Here is a 22,136-nt window from a genome sequence, read left to right as displayed (position 1 = left end):
TGAAGGCTTGGCAAGAAGGAACTTGAGCTGTAGGTATGTGACAGCTCGCAGCTTGGAGCCAGGGTGATCTTACACATAAATCCAGGGATGCATAAACAAGAGAAGGCCTAACTCTTCTGCATCCCATCAATGTCCCACACTGCGTCTGGGTTTGGAATGGGGTTTTGGCCTGTAGGCACCGCAGATCCCCTTTGATCAATATCAACAAATAAATAAACTTGGCTCTTTTATTACCCAACAAAAGGTGTTGTCTGTCCTTATTCCAGGTCTGAATGCAAACTGTAGGGGTTAAAGACTCTGGCAATACATACGCAGATCACTCTCTGTAGGTGTGTGTTGTGTTCAATTAACATTAAACAAGTCCAATTAGACACCTGCCTCCCAGGTATGTCAAAAGCATGAATGCGCTAAATTGATTGCCTGATTCCAGATGCAGCCAAGCCCAGGTTCCCCCTAGGATAAAAGAGGCCAGACTCTGGCACTCTCCTACCCAAGTTCTGCTCTTTAGGTTTCTTCCTCCGTAGCATCTTCTCAGAGGACGACCGTCAAGATGATTCGGCAGTCCTACCACATTAGAACAGGGGGTGAAGGCGGTGGCAAGGGTTTCAGCGCATTCTCTGCCATCACCCCAACTGCCAACCGAGCAGCTTTCAGCTCAATATCTCCTGCGCAAGCAGGTGGTGGTGGCAGCTTGGGAAGGATCCATATTGGTACTGGTGGTGGAGGTGGTTTTGCCAGTAGGAGTCTTTACAATCTTGGTGACACTAGGAAAATGTCCATCAGCAAAGGTAGCAGCCTGCGCAGTGGACTCTGTGGTGGAGGATATGGTTTTGCCAGTGTATCTGGTAGCGGTTTTGGTTTGGGTGGTGGTCCCAGGGGTGGATTTGGTGTTGGAAGTGGGGGGATGGGGTATAGTTTTGGTGGGGGACTCGGTGCTCCTAGAAATTCCATAAGCTTTGGTAGCAGTGGTACCATCCAAGAAGTGACTGTTAACCAGAGCCTCCTTGCACCCCTGAAACTGGAAATTGATCCAAACATCCAACAGGTGCGAAAAGAGGAGAAGGAACAGATGAAGTCCCTCAACAACAAATTTGCCTCTTTCATTGACAAGGTAAGAGTTCCTTCAAAAATTGTAAACAAATATGGGAGAGAGAGAAGTGATGTGATTTTAGTGATATATGTGGGGATAAAGAAAGGCAGATAAAGGATGCTATGGAATTTCATGACAATTCTGGTTCAAGTTTCTTTCATATTTTATCCACACTCAGCTCAAAACTTCAGACATCTTTTCCCCCAAATACACTATACAATTTGATATTGCCTATTTCTGCGTCAGTTGCATACAGATGGTGTACAGAAGGTTCCAAATAATATATAAATGCTATTAAAGAAGTATAATGCCAAAAATAACAAAAATGACAAATTTGCCAAAGAAATCAGGCAGGACCAACATGGTCTATCAAACCATACATAACATTTATATGCACACACACACACACACACACACACACACACACACACACACACACATATATATATATATATATATATATATATATATATATATATATATATATATATATATATATATATATATATATATATATATATATACACACTTTTGTTGCTCACCCAAATAGACAAATGTACATTAAGACAAATAGAGAAGACATGTAAAAGAACTGGGGGGGGGGGGGAGCTTTTTAAAAAGTATTTAAAAAGGAGACATTTCCTCTCCTCCCTGCTTTCTGATGGCCCTAAAGCAGGGGGAGAGCCTCCAAACTGGGGAATCCCCTGCTCCCATCTGGGGATTGGCAACCCTAATGGAGACTGATTCCCATAGGATACAATGGAAAATTGATCTAGGGCTCTGGGGGGGCCCTGTTTTTTGAGGTAAAGCCACCAATTTTTCAGCACAGCATCTGGTGCCTCTCCTCAAAACACTCCCCTCCCTCTCATGTTTCAAAAAGATTAGACTGGGGAGTCCAGTTCTATAAGCCCCAAAAGGTGTCCCTATCCTTCATTATTCCAAATGGAGAGAAGGCATTTAAAAGAAGCACGGTCCCTTTAAATGTGATAGCCAGAACTTCCTTCAGAGTTCAGTTATGTTTGTCACACCCTTGCTCCTAGCTCCACTCCCAAAGTCCCCTGATATTTCCTGAGTTGGACCTGGCAACCCTAGATCACTGCCTCCTGCCTTGTTTGAAGAGGTGCTGGGGGAAATTAATCCATGGCTTTACTGCCATGAATGCTTCTGCTCATGAACATTGCCTGTTTAAAAATGTCTCTTCTTAGAAGGCACCAGAGCTTAATCACAACGTTTCAGTGCAGAAGGTCCTAGGTTCAGTCCCTGCAATTTCCAGGTAAAGAATCCCAGGTAGCAGTGCTCAGAGATCCACTGCCAGTTGAAATATACAATATTGGTCTGACTCAGTATAAGATACCTTCATATACCATGTTTCAGGTCCGTTTTCTGGAACAGCAGAATAAAGTTCTGGAAACCAAGTGGACCCTCTTGCAAGATCAAGGCTGGAAATCTGGTGCCGGCAAGATCAACCTTGACCCACTCTTTGAGGCCTACATCAGCAATCTAAAGAAGCACCTAAGTAGCTTCATCAATCAGAGGGGGAGACTGGATGGTGAACTGAAGAACATGCAGGAGCTTGTTGAAGACTTTAAAGTGAAGTAAGTGAATATTTCAAAGCTGGGAGCCAGAACTCTACTGTCACAGGTATGGGAGAGGTACGGCAACAGAGGTCATATTAATGTCCATGTGAAGGTGCCACATATGGCAATGATAATATCCACCATAGTGGGTCTCATTAAAATGGTAAAGCCTTTACAGAGTCCTCCTAACTTGTGGCAGATTTATACAGGAGTGCTGTTAAAGGCTGCTTTCAGATGACCAGTTTAAGCCGACATAGGCACTGCCCCCAGACAGATTAAAAAATCAAGTTCAAACATGCACATTTGCCTCCCATCCCGCTCCCGCACTCACCCTGTCCTCTGATGTCTCTAAGGTGGCTCAAAAAACTACCATTTCAAAAGTGGTAGCAAATCCTTCTGTCACGCATCATGTCTTTCCAGGCATCAGAATGCAGGAGTGCACAAGCAAGGCAGATTGGTGGTGTTTTTTTATTGTAAAAAAATAGCCACCAAGGGCATGAGCGCTTGAGCACATATGCACATGACCACTAAAATGAATCAGAAAAAAAGAAACCCAAACCAAGCTACGGCAATGGTGTGTAACAATCATCTGACTGCATCAAAGTGCCCCCCATGCGGGATATAGGTGACTCAGTCAGGAACGTCTGAACGGCATTCTGCTGCTCCATTTTGGGGCGACACAGTTTCAGGTGCCTCTGGTGCATGTGAAGCTGGCCATCTGTATCCAGCCAAAGACTTAACAATATTTATTTCAGTTTGGACATTCATGAGTCCGAGTTCACTTCCTGTCCTCTCACGCAGAGAATAGTTCCTCCATCGTGTGTGTGTAGCTGCGGTCACTCACACTAAATAATCCACCTTCAGTCTGCTTTCAGTGCATTATCCAACTGGGTTTTACTGTGTGAACTGGCAGAATCCAGTTGGAAAGTACATTGAAAGTCAACTGAAAGTGCATTATTTAATGTGATATTAGCCTATATGTTAAGTGCCCTCAAGCAACTTCTGACTTATGGCGACCCTATGAATTAATGTCCTCCAAAATGTCCTATCATTAACAGGCATTCTCAGGTCTTGCAAACTGAAGGCAGTGGCTGCCTTGATGGAGTCAATTCATCTCATGCTGAGACTTCCTCTTTTCCTGCTGCTTTCAACTCTTCCTAGCATTATTGTCTTTTCCAGTGACTCTTGCCTTTTCATAATGTGACCAAAAGTATAGTTATTTTTGATTCTAGAGAGAGTTCAGGCTTGATTTGGTCTAAAACACACTTATTTTGGCATTTCATGGTATCTGTAAAACTCTCCTCCAAGACCACATTTCAAGCAAGTCTACTTTCTTCCTGTCAGCTTTCTTCATTGTCTGACTTTCAAACCCATACACAATAATGAGGAATACTATGGCACAAATTAACTTGACATTGTCACCAGCAACACATCCTTAAACTTTAGAATCTTTTCTAGCTCCTTCATGGCTGCCCTTCCCAGTTTTAATCTCCTTCTGATTTCTTGGGTTCAGTCTCCCTTCTGGTGATGATGGAATCAAGGAATAGAAGATCTTGAACAATTTCAGTTTCTTAATTGTCAGACTTAAAGGCATGCAATTCCACAATAGCCATTACCATTATCTTCTTGGTGTTCAGCTGTAATCCTGTTCTGGCACTTTCTGCTTTAACCTTCATCAGGAGTCATTTCAAGTATTCAGTGTTTTTTGCTAATAATGTGATGTCATCTGCATTTCTTAAATTGTTAATGTTCCTTCCACAAATTTTCACACCACCTTCATCTAAACTAGCCTTCCTTATATGTTCTGCACATAGACTGAAGAGAGAGGGAGAAAAAAATGCATCCTTGTCCAATAACCTTTTTCTACTGGAAACCGTTCTGTTTTTCTGTATTCTGTCCTAACAATGGCCTCTTGTTTGGAATGCATCAAAACTATCAGATGCTATCACACAACCATTTCATTTAAAGCCAACCACAGCTTTTCATGAACCACACAGTCAAAAGCTTTGCAGTAATTTATGGCAAATGTTTACTGGTTCCACTATTTCATTTCATTCCATACTAGCTCATTTTGGGCAAGAGCTCACAGGAGCGGAGCTCTAGAACCTCTAAATTTTACTATGCTCTTTCTTTCTTAAACCCCTCCCCCCAAAAAAAATACTTGCTTCTGGCCTCCATTGTTCAGCACCCCCCCACCAGTGAGAATTTTGCTGAACTCTAAGATTTGACAAACTTTCTAATATTTCCCCCACAAAAAATGGGAAAATAACCAAAACATAGAAAGAAGACTGATGAAAACCTTCATCATGCCTCTATGGCCACATGGGAGAAAGTCATTTTAAAAGTATGAGGGGGGTAAAGTTTTATTATGACAATTATAATTCAAGAAGCATTTTAAGGCAGATGCTGAGCTGATATAATTTAGTACATCTTCTGGTGATCTCAGGGGTGTGTGGCATATGCAAATGATTGTGCTAATGAGCTCCAGCACCTCTTTTTCTACAAAATGACTCCTGGGTTTTATGTTTATTCTACTTTGCTGTTGTTGGCTAGAAGTATTTTCCACATACTCTGGATGAGCTGTTTTCTCTTTTGATTGGGTCTTGTTTTATAGCAGTGTCTCTTTGTAACATTTTGCTCCCCTCCTCTTTATTCTGAGTATTTAACCAGACCAAATGGATATATACCCTGACCTTGACAGCTCAGGCCAGCCTGACCTTGTCAGATCTTGGAAGCTAAGGAGACCTCCAAGAAACACCAGGGACTCTTGACCCGGAGGTAGGCAATGGCAAGCCACCTCTGAATGTCTTTACCATTAAAAACCCTACAGGGTCACCATAAGTTTGCTGTCTCCTGATTGGGGAAAAAATTAATGTATACTTATAAGCATTTGAAAGAGTGAGCTCAGACATACAAAAACTCATGCTGCATTAAAGTTAATCTTTGAGGCACTATTGGTCTCCTGTGTAATTCTGCAAGAAACCCATCTATTCCTTGGATAGGCACAAGCCATAAAGGACTAAGTCTTTACCTAGGGACTGCATCTTGTCCATATGGCAAGGGACAATGGGACAAGCCAGTGGAAGCTCTGGGATTTAACAGGCTATAGATTTGTCCATAAAATGCAAATTGAAGACTTATGGAGTCTCCCCAACTCTGAGAACTAAGGTAATGATGGGCTTTTAAATACTATAAGCTCAAACATTATTGGCCTTCCCTAATTAACCACCATTTAGGAGGTGTAGAGTGTAGGGTAAAAGGACTGCATATTTCCACCATTTTTTAAAAAATACCCTTGCTTAGCCTGATACTTGAACAAACCATATATATTCCTTCCCCCCCACCCCTTTTGTCAACCTTTTACCAGCATTGTAGCCTCTGGGTCATGTGTAGAATGCAGCCCCAACCAATAAATACTGAAGGGGATTCTAGGGTGGAGGGTGTTTCTTCACACCTGGTTATTAGGAGCTTCAGCTGCATCCTTAACAATAACAGTAAGAAACAGTGAAAATGGGCTATTCAAGGTTGAATCATACAACCACTCATTTTTGGTGTGATGAAATTGACTTTTGCAGTGATTTTTACATTGGCTAGTTTTATAAATACTACCAGTGCCCAAACATCACATTTAGGATTTCAGGTAACATGGCTGGGGGAAAGACTTTGCCTGAGATCTTGGAAACATGCTTCCAGTTCAGACTTCAACTTCATCCCAAGAAATATGCATCCATTGAGTCAAACCCGTGAATCACAATCTGGATCTGTTACATCAAGGTACTCATCATGTCCAGTTCAGCATTCTGAAAGCTACTGGAGCTATGTATGCATATGAATTGACTCTATGAGTTTTTGGGTAGCAATTTTAAAAGACAAAAGATGTATAAATCCTAATAGTTGAAGCATGGGAGCTAGTTTGAGTAAGCTAGAGTTAAATCTTCTCTTCTCTGAATGGCTCAAAGCAAACTCCATAGGTCTTCAGTTTGCATTTTATGGACAAATCTATAGCCTGTTAAATTCCAGAGCTCCCACTGGCTTGTGCAAGCTGATTTCTTCCCCTGCCCTTTCTTTTAGATGACTCTGCAGCTCTCAGCATTCCATCTCTTCTGAAACATTTTCAGCTCTCATTGGTTTGATTTTGTAAGGTTGGGGTTTTTTTTGGGGGGGGGGTGTAATTTAGAAGGTCACATTTCTGTACATACCTAAGGAGTCCCAAAAATATGCAGACATGCCTTCCTTATTTGTGATTGGCCCTGCTAAGCTTTTTTTTTTTTGGTTATTGCTTTTGTGATTACTGTAAGATATGCTTTATGGAGAGATAGTGGTTGCAATCACAACAGCAGCTTGACATGACATAGCTACCCCTCCCCTGCTGATCAAATGGGTGTGATCTAATGCACACATCTGGCTCCCATGCTCCACTCTTCCCTACTTTGAACTAAAACCTTGCACTCTGACTAAATAGCCACTGGCAAATTCTGATGGCTACCTCAGCGAAACACTTCCATGGTTGGTTTCTGGGTGTCTGATTGTCTGGGTGTGCCATGGAAAAGTATGAGCGTGGTCATTTCACTCCGCTTCTGGTGCGTCCTTTTCCCCCTGAAACCTACTCCAACATGCACTTTAGCACTCCCATAGAACATGACCAGGAGTACTTGCTTGCTTGTCTGCTTCTGCACACACAGTGAGAATAGAAAAGAACCAACCCAGTTGCAGGTCCATGGTTGTGGCACGTTAGCAATGTGGATGACCAATCACAGGCCCACAGCACTATAATGTCAACTCGGGAGTGCTATCTGATCAAAAGAAACTGCCCCAAACTCAAGCAGCTGATTTAAATCCAAGAAACTGTCATGACAACCAGCCTGTCTGACTGCAACAGTGTCCTCCGCTTGTATCTCTATAGATAAAGGAACTGAATTTACATTTTGAAAAATAACATTGAAAATTCAGGGAAGGATCTTAGAACATCTCTGATCCCAAAAAAGGAATTCTGCCCGTTTCCCCTTTCTGTTTCATAAATGTGTGATTTCAGAAGCACAGTACTATGACACAGAGTGCTGAGCAGGCAAGAACAGGAAGGAAACACGGTTTTGAAGCAGTGGCATGTATGCCCCTGACCCCACAGATGACAGGATAATAACCACAGTTTCATATCTCTGATCAGATCCTTGTTACATTTATTCCAGTCCCCTAGTTACAACTGTACCTGAAAGCTCCTAACTTTGTTTTACCTAATTTGCCATAAACTGAGCTCTGCTCTCATAGCCCAAATGCTGAGGAGATAAATCGATGGATCTCTCCCCAGTGTTTTTAAATGGGAAACTGTTGTTCCATGAGGCCCTGATCTGGATTAAGCTTCAGTGCAACAAGGGGTAGCGGAGGCAGGTTAACTTTCCCTAATGCGGGATCCCTGGCCCCCTGGTAATTCCCTTGATGACCTGGTGGAGGCCTGGCAAAACCGGCTATCCAGGGCAATCAACGAGATCGCACCTCGACGCCCTCGTGTGAGGCTGGCGCCATGGTACACCTTGGAGTTACGCCAGCTGAAACAAGGGCTCAGACAACTAGAGAGGCAGTGGTGGCATACTCGTGATGAAGCGACGAGAACATCCTATAGATCGTTTATGAGGTCTTATGAGATGGCAGTCAAGGCCGCGAAGAAAGCTTACTTTGCGGCCAGGATTGCATCTGCAAATTCGCGCCCAGCGCAATTGTTTAGGCGCCATGGTACACCTTGGAGTTACGCCAGCTGAAACAAGGGCTCAGACAACTAGAGAGGCAGTGGTGGCATACTCGTGATGAAGCGACGAGAACATCCTATAGATCGTTTATGAGGTCTTATGAGATGGCAGTCAAGGCGGGAGTAGCGGGAGTAGCAGAGTGAGGGAGATGACTTGCAGAGTGAGGGAGATGACATCCTATAGATCGTTTATGAGGTCTTATGAGATGGCAGTCAAGGCGGGAGTAGCGGGAGTAGCAGAGTGAGGGAGATGACTTGCCCGACACAGGGCTTCAGGAAAGAAAATCAGGCAGACACGTGCAACTAGTGCCAAAAGGTGTATTAACATATATACACGACAAGTGCTCTCTTGTGCAGTCTATACAATATCACCTCCACGGGCAAAGTGCTTCGCCTAACCACCATCTCACAGGGAGAGACCTGTGTGATGCACACACAGATCATATATAGTCCAAGCAGCCAATCCTGGCCGTGCTGACTCAGCAGATTGCATCACTTGGCTTCTGCCGGCTCAAGCCGGTCTGCTGATCAGGTCACTGTGACCTAGCCTGGCAGCTAGATCACCAGCTGTCATACTGTAGCTGTCAGACTGGGTTTATGTAGATTCTTGCTCCAACACACCTCCTAATCTATTTAAACCCAGTGCACCAAAACACTTTACACAGTTTACATACATGTCCACCAGCAACATTACAGTTCATATTTACGTAGCTCGGAACCCTTTCCGGAATTCGTTCAGGAACTCATCATGATTGTAAAACACATCATCGTGTTCCTGTTCAGCCAGCTCTTTCAGACGCTTGGCTTCAGCCTCCTTCTCCCTTGCCTCGCACTCTGCCACCCAGGCTTTCCATTTCTTAGCCTTTTCTTTTAATATTTCCTCAAATCCGGGTGGGTCTGGATTGACAGTCAGAGTGACATAGGGACACTTGTACCTAGCGGGACGTTGGCCTTTGGTGGACCTGGCAGACACCCGTGGCCCTGTGCTTGGACCAGCTTTGTCTTCTTCGGGTTGCTCTGTTCCCACCTCCTGGGCTGGTTGCTCTGCCCCTGTAATTGGGTGTTGAACCTCCTGACTCTCACACTTTACCTCTAGTTCCTGCATTTGAGGCTCTGCCTCCTGACTCTGCTTGTCAGGCTCTGTGCCAGCATTCGGCTCACCTTCTCCAGCCCCACTGGGTGCCACCTCCTGGGCTGGAGTTCTGGGCTGCGCTCCAACATCGTTATCGCTACTTGGCAGCAGGACAAATTGTTTCTGCAAGGAGTGCAACCTTGGCCAGCTGCTTTCTTCATTGAACTGGGCACTCTTACTAAGTGTTATCTTGCTTTTGCTATTGCAGAAACGATAACACCTGGCCCTTGGCTTGTAGCCCAGAAAAATTAGGCTCTCTGCCCGGACATCCCCCTCCCCGCTACTCGTGGAGTGGATGCCAACCCGAGCCCGTGACCCAAAGACTTTTAAAGAACTCAAATCTGGGGTCTTGTTCAACAGTAACCTGTAAGGCACATTTTTCACAGTATTACACCAAACCCTATTTTGTAAAAAAACAGCTGCATGTATGGTTTCTGCCCAATAGGTCATTGGCAGTTGTGCATCCTCTAACATGCAATACATCACATTCTGCAATACGGCCCCATGCCCATTTTCTCGGGGCGTTGCCGGGTTCGTCAGACGGTGGGCGATGCCCTTGTTCTCCAGCCAACGTTTCATCTGGTTAGATAAGAATTCCCCCCCTCTGTCGGTTTGTACAGCCAGGAGATTAACCCCTAATTGTCTCTCCACTGCTTTGACCCACTTGGTGAATGTCTTATACACCTCAGACTTATGCACCATGGTGAAAACCCACGCGTACCTCGTGTGGTCGTCGGTGGCCACCAAGCAGTATCTCCTCCCCGACAGACTCTTTGGCAATGGGCCAATAACGTCTAAATGGACTAGTTCCAGGGCTCGTGTGCTTTCCCTTGAGCTTTCTTTAGCAACAGCACACGCCTTGCTTTTGGTCTTCTTGCAGACCTGGCAATCCAAGTAACATTTGCAAGGATTTACTTTCAAACTAGGCACAAGCTCCAGGGTTTTCTTTAACGCCCTAAATCCGCAGTGCCCAAGTCTCCTATGGAGCAAATGTATACAATTATTGTGCACAGGCTCATTCGACACCTGAGCCACCTGGGCACAATCACTCTGGACCACATACAGTTTACCTTCCCTCTTTCCTGTCACAAGCAACTTTCCCCCACCTCCCAGGATTTTGCAGCAGGTTTTCTCAAATCTCACCTGGTATCCCTGGTCAAACAGTGTGCTAACACTCAACAGGTTAGACTGCAGTGAGGGTACATACAACACATTTTGCAACATACATTTCAGTGCAGGAAATTCCACATTGCCTGAGCAAACAGAATTGGCAGTGGTCCCATCAGCCAATCTCACATACTTATGCTCAGGACTGTCAATGTTTTTCAACAACTCCTTCTCGCAGCAGAGATGGCTCGTTGCCCCGGAGTCTAAAATCCAAGCAGACCCTGTGCTCTCTACTGCAGACGTGACCAGCCGGGTTGCTTCCTCACACGGGCTGGCGGTCCTCCGCTCTCGCCGCACACGCCCCCGCCTCTTCTCCCTCTCAGGGCAAGCTCGGAGCAGGTGCTGCGACGACCCGCATCCATAGCAGCGACGGACTGCAAACGCAGTCGGCTCCACTTCCTCCACCTTCGGACGCCTGCCAGCAGCAAAAGCTGGCTCATTCTTGGCTGTCTTCCCGGACACACCGATAACAGCACGCTGCCCGGCCGACACCCCCGGACAGCTCACGGCCGCAATTCTCTCTTGGAAGTCAAGCAGGTGGGCACAGACGTATTCCATGGTCAGGGTCGCTACGTCCACCGTCTCCAGAGAAGTTATCAGGGGAGTGTACTCAGGTGGCAACGACGACAGCAAAATGTACACTCTGTCGTCTGGAGCTACAGTCTTGCCTCTTGCCTCCAGCTCAACGAAACAGTCCGTTAGCCGTTTGATGTGATCTTTCACACACCCTCCAGCCGGCATAACGGTGCGGAACATCCTCCTTGTCAAGGCCATGAGGGAACCAGCAGTGGTGCTAACATGCACCGCACTCAACGCGTCCCAGGCAGCCTTGGGAGTGTCCTTCCCTCGCACATAAACCAGCTGGTCATCTCCTATAGATAGCACTATGTTGGCCAGTGCCTTATCCGATAACACAGTCTCGGCAGGAGATAAGTCAGCAGGGGGGTTACTCACGAACAGCCATTGCCCTTCACGCTTGAGGTAGTGTTGCATTCTCAGGCTCCACACCGCGTAGTTGGCTGAGGTGAGCTTCTCAACGGCTACTCCAAGCTGTTGCTGAGCCATCGTGCCGACTCCTCCTCACGGCTGGCTGCCGACGTCCCTCTGGCTCTCAAACAGAGAACGGTGGTGCTTCTGTGTCCTTCACCGGCGTTCCTCGCCTCCGGCTCTTTCCAAACTCACAGTCAGCTCAACTCTCAACTCTCTCCTCCGCGCAGCGGAAGCGTGCTGGGCCCATAACCCTGTCGGAGCGGGAGTAGCAGAGTGAGGGAGATGACTTGCCCGACACAGGGCTTCAGGAAAGAAAATCAGGCAGACACGTGCAACTAGTGCCAAAAGGTGTATTAACATATATACACGACAAGTGCTCTCTTGTGCAGTCTATACAATATCACCTCCACGGGCAAAGTGCTTCGCCTAACCACCATCTCACAGGGAGAGACCTGTGTGATGCACACACAGATCATATATAGTCCAAGCAGCCAATCCTGGCCGTGCTGACTCAGCAGATTGCATCACTTGGCTTCTGCCGGCTCAAGCCGGTCTGCTGATCAGGTCACTGTGACCTAGCCTGGCAGCTAGATCACCAGCTGTCATACTGTAGCTGTCAGACTGGGTTTATGTAGATTCTTGCTCCAACAGGCTCAGACAACTAGAGAGGCAGTGGTGGCATACTCGTGATGAAGCGACGAGAACATCCTATAGATCGTTTATGAGGTCTTATGAGATGGCAGTCAAGGCCGCGAAGAAAGCTTACTTTGCGGCCAGGATTGCATCTGCAAATTCGCGCCCAGCGCAATTGTTTAGAATAATTGGAAGTCTTACTACATTGCCTCAAGGCAGACCAAATGTGAGGGAATTAGAGATAGGCTGCGAGGCTTTCGCGAAATATTTTGCAGATAAAATCACGTTGCTCCGTCAGGACCTGCCCATCACATTGCATACAGTACAGGAACTTGAGGCTCCATGCCTGTCTTCTGATTTCGTTCTGGATCGCTTCGACCTGCTCAGCCTGGAGGAAGTCAATGGAATTCTCTCTTCTGCATGCCCAACAACTTGTGATTTGGACCCTTGCCCCTCTTGGCTGATTAAATCCTGCCAAAGGGAGCTTAGATGTCCTTTACGGGACATCATAAATAGATCCCTTTCTGAGGGGCGCTTTCTAACACCCTTGAAAGAGGCTATGTTCTGCCCCCTCCTGAAAAAAGTACAGCAGACCCGGCCGAATTGGCGAATTACTGACCGGTCTCTAATTTACCGTTTCTTGGTAAAATTATTGAGAGGGCAGTGGTGTTGCAGTTGCAGGGTTTTCTGGATGACGCTTCCGTCCTAGACCCTTGCCAGTCCGGCTTTCGCCCAGGTCATGGGACGGAGACAGTGCTGGTTGCCTTGGTAGATGACCTCCAGCGGCATCTGGACCGAGGTGGCATGGCGGTGCTGATGTTATTAGATCTGTTGGCCGCATTCGATACGGTCGACCATCAGCTACTGACCCGCCGCCTCGCCGACATAGGGGTTGGGGGGCTAGCCCTACAATGGCTTTCCTCCTTCCTCAAGGGTCAGGGACAAAGGGTGGCAATCGGAGGTGAGCTGTCCCAGAGGCACACACTAGATTGTGGGGTGCCGCAGGGAGCAGTTCTCTCCCCGATGCTATTTAACCTCTATATGCGCCCCTTGCCCAGATTGCCCAGAGGTATGGGCTTGGGTGTCACCAATATGCATATGACACCCAGCTCTATCTGCTAATGGATGGCCGGCCTGACTGTGTTCCAGGGAATTTGGACCTGGCATTGCAGGCCATGGCAACTTGGCTTAGGCTGAGTGGGCTGAAGCTGAACCCGACGAAGACAGAGGTTCTTTGCATGGGTCGTGGTGCCCTAGGGAGGGAAATACCTCTCCTGGTTTTTGACGGTGTGCCTCTGAAAGCGGCGCACTGGGTCAAGAGCTTGAGAGTCCTACTGGAGCCTTCAGTATCAATGGAGGCCCAGATAGCAGCCACTGCCAAGTCGGCGTTTTTCCATCTGAAGCGGCCAAGGCAGTTGGCTCCCTTCCTGGAGCGCTGGGACCTAGCAACAGTCATCCATGAAATGGTCACCTCAAGACTGGATTACTGTAATGCCCTCTACATGGGGCTGCCTCTGTGCCGAACCTGGAAGTTGCAGCTGGTGCAAAACGCGGCGGCTAGGCTGATATTGGGGCTCCCGAAATGGGAGCACATACAGCCGGGGCTACGCGAACTGCACTGGTTGCCAGTTACTTCCCGGGTTTGTTACAAAGTGCTGGTTATTACCTTTAAAGCCCTATATGGCCGAGGACCTGCCTACCTGAGGGACTGTCTCTCCCCATACGAACCCCAGAGAGCACTGAGGTCAGCAGGGAAGAACCAGCTGACTATCCCTGGACCAAAGGAGGCCAAACTTCAAAACACTCGTACACGGGCCTTCTCCATCGCAGCTCCACACCTATGGAACCAGCTCCCGGAAGAAGTACGAGCCCTGTGGTGCCTTGACCAGTTCCGCAGGGCCTGCAAGACCACCCTTTTCAGGATGGCCTTTGCTGGCTGAGAGACTACTGTTGGGTGACTTTCGCTACTATCATTTTATAAATGGAATTAGCACCTGGAAATCTGTATTGTATTTGGTTAATTGGAATGTTTTAAAGCTAATGCGATTTTAAATTTTGTATAACTATATGAAAATGTTGTTAGCCGCCCTGAGCCCGCTTCGGCGGAGAGGGCGGGATATAAATAAAATTTTAGTATTATTATTATTATTAATGTAGTGTTGCCTAGTAGAACTAACACACATCCCCCTGAACTATTGGTAGCCCTAGATGGGGGAAAAGACAGGCATCCTCTTTGGCTGTCTTTTTTCTTTTCCTTTTCAGCATAGTAATAGCATGGGGAGGGGGGTCAGTTTCAACCAGCAAATCACATGCACAATATGGTTTAAGCCACCTCTCTCCCAGTTTAATTACCCCACTCTGAATCAAGGCTCTGCACAGCTGTTGCCTTCCTTCTTATAATGCTGGGAAAATCCACTCGAGTACAGGGAACTCCTACCATCATATCTAATCTGCCCCCCAGGCAACACTGCAATAGACAAATGAGGCCTGTCAATTAGAGGCTAGATTAATTGGAGAAGTTTTTTTTTTCTTCCTCCAGATCACTTTGTTTAATAAGCCTTTAGGGATTTTATTGTCTACCATGAGAGTTTGTGAGTTGCCTCACTTGCTTGAATCATCTGGAAGAATTCGCTTTGCAGGCAGATTATTGCCCTGCACCTGCATTTTCTGTGGGATGCTGATGTTGTCATTCTGTATGAAACAGACTTGGACTTGGTGCCCTTTCCTCTCCACAAGTAAATAGGCTGTTGTTAGATGTGGCACACAGAAACCAGGAGAGAGGGGGAAATCTGCTATCAAGCCATCCAGTTTTAGCATATTTTGCTGCCATCCCCTGCAACCCAGGCAGAAGTCCTAATGGTGGTTTTGCACACTGTGTGAATTAGAAATAGGATATGTGCTAGGGGCAATAGCATGAAATTATTGTTGTTACTTCCTGTTTAAAGATACATTCTTGTTCCTGTAGATATCAAGATGAAATCAACCGGCGCACAACTTCAGAGAATGAATTTGTCATGCTCAAAAAGGTGAGGTTCCACGGTCCCAAGGTTATTTGGGTTAGGATGAATCTGAGATTACACACTCAATCTCATCAAATGATACTGCTCTTGACTGACTGACTTGTGGTGAAATCCTTGGGGTTAGACCAGAGGGTTAGACCTCTGCATAGGATTGCACTGTTTCTTGGTGACCTTCAAGGCTTTTTTTTGTAGCAGGAACTCCTTTGCATATTAGGCCACACACCTCTGATGTAGGCAATCTTCCAAGAGCTTACAGTAGACCCTGTAAGAAGAGCCCTGTAAGCTCTTGGAGGATTGGCTACATCAGGGGTGTGTGGTCTAATATGCAAAGGATTTCCTGCTACCAAAAAAAGCCCTGGTGACCTTTGTCCCTTGGATAGAAATGTCCAAAAAATGTGCATGTTTTGTCAGCTGTGAAGAGCAAGTACACCATGGTGGAGTACTTCCTCCTTTTCCTATGTGGTTGAGACCCCATGTGATTATTCCTTTGCATCTGTGACCACCTTGTTCTGATTTCTGAGTGACTCTTGTTAATAAACAAAAGATTAGCACGTGGAGAACCCTGCTAAATCCAGTCCCACTGAAGAATGTCAGTTGGCCTCTCACTATCCAGGCTAGATGCAAAAGAGATACAGAGAAAATGATATTGGTAGCAGCAACTGAACTGGCAGGAAGACCATTTTCTGGGAGGGGGGTTTGGTCACTGATCCATCAACTCTAATTCACTTCTCATGAGGGACTCCAGGAATATTAGTTGCTGACCAGGAATATAAACAGCTATATGGGCTTGTGCAGAGCTTTTTTTGAGCAGGAATACAGTTCTGGCTGGCTTGGTGTCATGGGGGTGTGGCCTAATATGCAAATGAGTTCCTGCTGGGCTTTCCCTACAAAAATAGCCCTGGGCCTGTGTGCAAGACAGACAACACAAAACCCTGTGTTTCAAAAACAGGGCCCCTCTAACCTATACTGACAAAACTGTGACAGTTCACTTGAAAGAAAATAAGAAATCTTCTGTAATATCATCTTGAGTAGATTGAAGTCTTCTGGTCCTTGCACCAATCTGAAATCTTTGCCTTCCTTTAGGAAATCTGAAATAGCCCTCCTCCAACTCATAGTTTCCCCCTTCAAAATACAGCAGCAGGAACTCACCAACTGTATATATGTTAACTGTTCTGAACAACTGACACACCTAGTGGTGTTATTGTTATCTGAGCACATGTTGAATTGGGAAAAGCTGTATTTAAATAATTCTCTAATTGTGGCCTACAGTACTTCAGTAGAATAGCTGCTACCTTCCAAAGCACTCTTAAAACAAGGCCCAACAAATTCCTGTGCCCATCTTGGAACTGCACTGTCTGTGAATCCTTGTAGTTCAGCTACTGTAATCTATTCATTGATTAGAATAGATTCTTACCTAAGTGACACAGCCGCTTTCTGCTTTGATGTGTTAATGTGAGAAGCTGTTCCTCACATCCTCACATTATTGCTGTAGTGTCTGGAGAGCTGAAGTTGGCATATTGAGAAGCTGAAACACAGATGCCTTCCATGGAATGAACTTGTTTAGTGAACTTTAAACATCCATGAAGGATAGCTCAATCAATGGTTATAGCCATGATTACCAAATGGAACTACCATGTGCAGAGGCAGACGCAGTATGCCTCTAGGGCAACAAAGGGAGCGGCTGCCAAGTCTCTTGCTGTGGCAGGAGATCTTCCATTGGCAGTCCTCTTTGCCCACTGCTGCTCTGGGTAGAATCAGGAGAAAAGAAACTGAGGGGGGAAACAGCAAAATCAGTGGCATCACTACATTACTTCTGGGGGAAAACTTGGAAGTGATAAGGTCGCTCTAGGAATTGCCAGAAACTCTGAGCTTTTCCAAAGGGTTTACAGGAGGCTATATTAGAAAACTCAAATTCATATTCTAGAAGTTTGAATTAGGGTTGCCAAGTCGAACCCCAGAAATATCTGGGGACTTTGGGGGTGAGCCAGGAGACACTGGGGTAGAGCTAGGGGGAGGGGGGGAAACGGCGCCGGGGAGCGTGGTGAGCCGCCCCACAGCTGCCGCCTCTTCTCCGCTCGCCGTGCTGCTCCTCCGAGATGGGCTCAGGCTGAGCCCATCTCGGAGAAGCAGCCACAGCGAGCAGAGAAGAGGCGGCAGCGGCGTGGCGGCCTCGCCCGCTCCGCCTCTGGGGTGGAAGCGGAGGGGGGGGTGGAGGCGGGCCGGGGGTGTGGCAAGCCGCAAGTCTGGGTCCTAGAAGGGCCTGGATTCACGGCTCATCATGCTCCTGGCCTGCCTCACTCTCCCCTGTGCTGCTGCCGTCTCTTGGCTGCTCCTCCGAGATGGGCTCAGCCTGGGCCCATCTTGGAGGAGCAACTGTGGTGGGCGGGGAGGGGGCGGCAGCGGTGCGGCATGGCGGCCTCCGGGCGACTTGCCATGCTCCCTGGCGCCGTTTCCCTCCTCTCCCCCCGCTTCCATTTTTTTGGGGAGTGGGGGAAGAGGGTGGAAATCCTGGGGTCCCCCGCCAGGGCGGGAGGGTTGGGAAGCCTAGTTTGAATGGTGCCCATGAGCAAGACTGACTCTTTGATCCTTGTGGAATTTGGCTTCAAAAATATTGTTTTGTCTTGAGAGTAAGCTTTGTCTACATATATAGAAACACTTCAAGTAGGTCACTGAAGAAGATGACCAAAACGAGAATAGCCATTGCCCCAGATTTCTCACATGATTTCTCTTGATGATATTTGATACAATTTGCACTTATTTGGACTTTGCAGACCTGGAAGATTATTATATTCTGTACTTACTTGAATTTGAAGACCTGATAGACTTTATTATCTTTTGTACTTGATGTTTCTAACGTAATAGGCTGTATTTTGCATTCTTTGATGTTATATTATATTCTCAATTTTTGTACACAGTATTGATTAATTATACACAATTTTTTTAACTTTATGTTTATAATAATTTAGTGTCTTATTAGAGTACATATACTGTGTGACCTTTTAGATACTGTAATCCTTCCTATAGTGCTAAATAGCCAGGCTCAGCCTAGCAACCATTGGGTGTTGGTCTGGCCCATCACAACAGCTCCTCTGCTCTCACATTTTCCCATTATCCACACTAATACTTCTGTGAAACCATTCAGTTTAAAAACATAAGTAAAACAGAATTGTGCAACTTTCCATGCTTATTTAAACATGTCTTTCAGCTTCTGTATGTGCAACAATTTCAATGTGTCAGTGCATCATCTACCCAGGTTACAGAGACTTTGGAAAGAGAAGGTGACTTGGTTTAAATAAGGAATATGGAATGCAAACCAAGTAAACTTTTTCTTTGCACAAGTGTCACATTTAAATCAGGTCTTCAACAAAATGATTACAATGACCCATAGTTCCTAGACCAACATGGTTCCTTATTGTCCTTTTCAGGATGTGGATGCTGTCTATATGAACAAAGTAGAGCTGGAGGCAAAGGTGGACTCCTTGACAGATGAACTCAACTTCCTAAGGGCCCTCTATGATGCGGTATTCACTTTTCTTTGACTTCTTGGGAAATAAAGCACAACACTTCTAAACATTATAATGAAGCTTAAGATAAAAATGTTTACAAATTATGACTGAAATTTTGTGGAGAAATAATTAGAGCTACTGTGGGGAGCTAGGAGCTCTGGATTCTGGTGGGCCTTCTGCCAATATGTAGAACAGAAAGGATAGCCAGTTGTAGGTTGGAAAATACCTGGAGATTTGGGCATGCAATCAAGGGAAGGCAGAATATGGGGAGGGGAGGGACCTCAGCAGAGTATAATGCCATTGGAGGAACCTCATTGGGGTATAATGTCAGCATGATATAATGCCACACTCCACAGCAGCCATTCTCCAGGGAAAGTGATCTCTGTAGTCTGGAGAGCAATTGTAATTTTATTTTTCATTTTTATAATTTTTATTGATTTTAACTACAAAAAGAAGAAGCAGAAGCATAGATACATAAAAAGGGGGAAGGGCATATACAGAATGGGAAAAACAGAAACAAGGAAAAATACAAATGTATCAATTATAATTCTACCTCCAAATAAAATAGCCAATTCATTCTACCTGCAAGAATAGAATTCTCCATGTATTTTACCATCTTTGTCTTTCATTATAAATTTTTTTTACTGAACTATTACTTGCAATACAAGTCTAAACAATTCTTCAACACAAATAAGTATTTAAAAAGTCAGCACAATCTCAACACAGAACTGGCTGGTTTAGCTTAACCATGTTGAAAGCACAGACAAATTTGTTAGTTTACCAATATCCTCATTAAAATAAGCATATAAAATTCATATCTTTATCCTTAACAAGCTAAAAAAACCCTACATAGTAATTTGTCTATCTCAATATAAACAGTTTCTCCAGAGAAGCGTATTAAAAACAAATCTACCAGATTACAAAATAATTGTGCTGTCTGCTTTTTTAACAATTAATCCAACTCTTATATCCCTATTGCTCTAGAAAAAACAACTTAACATAACCCAAAAATCTCACTTAACCTTTTAAAAGTCACATATCTGTTCTTATTAAGAATTCCATACCCAACTATCCACAAAGATAGAAACAGTTCAAGAGACCCTTTTCCTAAAAAGAAATCTATCTTCTGATTTATAATTAAAACGCACCTTCTCTCTCCTTATTACAGTCTAAGAAAAATATATTTATCCTTAACAGGCCAGAAATAGAACGCAATAATTTATCTATCTCATTATAGACAATTTCTTCAAACAAACATATTAGAAGGAGATCTACTAATTTACAAAATAATTATGGTGTCTACCTTCTTAACAATTACAGACTAGCTTGTAGGTTTACCCATATCAATTGCAAAAATAAAAAGCTAATATCATTATCTGTTAAAGACAAGTTTACCAAATTACAAAATAATTATGCTGTCTGCCTTCTTAAAAGTTAATCTGTTAAATATTTTTACATAAAATTCTTTTCAAAAACTTTTCAGTCCTTTAGCTTTTATGTCCATATTACAAAAAAAAAAAAAACCTCACTTAGCCTTTTAATATCACATATCAGATTTTCTTGCAAGGTCCATATCCAACTATCCATGGAGAGAAATCTAGTTCAAAAAGCCCTTCTTCCTGAAAGATTTCCACATCATGATTTTCTGGTTAAAATGCACCTTCTTACTCCTTAATGCAGTTATCCCTCTTGAAGAAAGTGGGAAAAATTCCACAGCTTTTGTCCCTCTCGGCATAGCTTCAGTCAATCTCCATTTCTGGTCTTCTTTTTTAACTGAGCCATAGGGTTCCATTTTGATTTTCTTTTGTTCGTTTCCCACCGAGTCACTCTCCATTTCAATTCCACAGACATCACCAGGTTCTCTTTAGCACTCTGCTCATGTAGATTTGAGATTTCGCTAGCTTTCAGCACAAAAGCTCCCATTGTTTCTTAATCAACTCTGTTAATGAACCAAGATCCTGCTTCAGAGAATTTAAACTGTTTAAAATATCTTTTTTGTAGAAGATTTCATTTAGCAAAGCCATTTTTCTCTGTCAACAAACTCAGTCTATTAATCCAAGTTGAAAAGTAGCTCAGAGTCCCAGATAGTCTGTCCTTCCCAATCTCCTCCAGCTGGAGTTTTGAGTGTTAGCATTTCAGTTTCAATCAGATGACAAGGAGAAATCTCTCTAACAAATATCTCATTTTGTTCAGACCGTATTGCAGCCAAATAATAGTCTCTTTAACAAATATCCAATTATAATCCAGGTCGATTTAAGTATCCATATTCAAATTAATTCAAATTATTTCCAGTACTTTAAAATGTTCTTTAGCTTTTCGAGGTCTCATTCACAGGGAAATTGGAGCTATCAACCTCTTTCCCTTCCTTTGAACTACCCGCTCGTTGAATGTAAAATGACCCATTAGCCAGTGGTATTAAAAGCACACTTACTTGCCATGTAGAATTGTCATGCTTGAGGCAGAGAAGCGATAGATCAAAAGCTTATTGAAAAGAAGAGAAGAAGGAATTGGGCATTCACCTCTTTCTGCTGTAATGGCAATCACAATGGGGGGAGCTTTGGGGCGTACAGGGAGAACAGGAACAGCTGCTGCTGCGCACCTGTCTTGCTGTAAAAGCCCCATGCCAAAAGGAGACCCCTTCAGGGTCTCTTTGGGGGTGTCACATCCGTGGCATCCCTCCACCCGCCTGATTCAGAGCTCAAGGTGACGTAACCCGGAAAAAACAGCAATTGTAATTCTAGGAGATCTCCAGGCTCCAGTGGAGGTTGGCAACCTGAAGAGCAAGTGTCTCTGTCTGTGATTCTGAATTTTTGATAAAACATAGTGGACTGCAACACAATATGGCTGACAAGGGAGAATAATTACAAAACACTGAGTGGTTCCAAGCCAAACATCCTCCTATAACAGGGTAGACAAGGCTTTTCCCCTAGACGAATGTAGTAGTTCTGGAACCTCTTAGTGGAAACAAAATTCTCAAAAAATATTTAAAAGTTCATGAGTGGCATTCATGAGTTTCTTCTTCATTTTCTTTTTGAGAGTTCCAGCACTTCTTTTTCCAGAAAAAAAGCCCTGAGGGTAGCTATTTTTGAATAGGCACTTGAGATTCCAGCGGCTTGGAGAAAAGTCATCCTGTGGCTTTAATAGAGGCTCAACAAGATGTAGTTTACCAGGTGAACTTATTTACTGGCAGGTCATATGTGTTCATTCCACATATTATGCTTTTATTATGCCTGTTGACAACACTAAAGCAGACCCAAAGGTAATGCCTTCCAGGATCTTCT

At 44.7% G+C, this 22,136-nt stretch overlaps 1 protein-coding gene across 1 annotated transcript in view; it reads left to right on the top strand.

The window, feature by feature from the left end:
- Nucleotides 1-550: 550 nt before the first annotated feature.
- Nucleotides 551-22,136, top strand: part of LOC132581762 (keratin, type II cytoskeletal cochleal-like) — a 33,958-nt gene continuing 12,372 nt past the window's right edge. The window contains exons 1-4 of the mRNA XM_060253168.1: nt 551-1,111; nt 2,465-2,685; nt 15,295-15,355; nt 18,775-18,870. Coding sequence (XP_060109151.1) covers nt 551-1,111; nt 2,465-2,685; nt 15,295-15,355; nt 18,775-18,870 — 939 coding nt within the window. The remainder of the gene's footprint in view (nt 1,112-2,464; nt 2,686-15,294; nt 15,356-18,774; nt 18,871-22,136) is intronic.

This window comes from Heteronotia binoei, chromosome 13 (genome assembly GCF_032191835.1).
Source record: "Heteronotia binoei isolate CCM8104 ecotype False Entrance Well chromosome 13, APGP_CSIRO_Hbin_v1, whole genome shotgun sequence".
NCBI lineage: Eukaryota > Metazoa > Chordata > Lepidosauria > Squamata > Gekkonidae > Heteronotia > Heteronotia binoei.
Note: the sequence above shows the minus strand (reverse complement) of the source record. Positions and strands in the feature narration are given on the sequence as shown.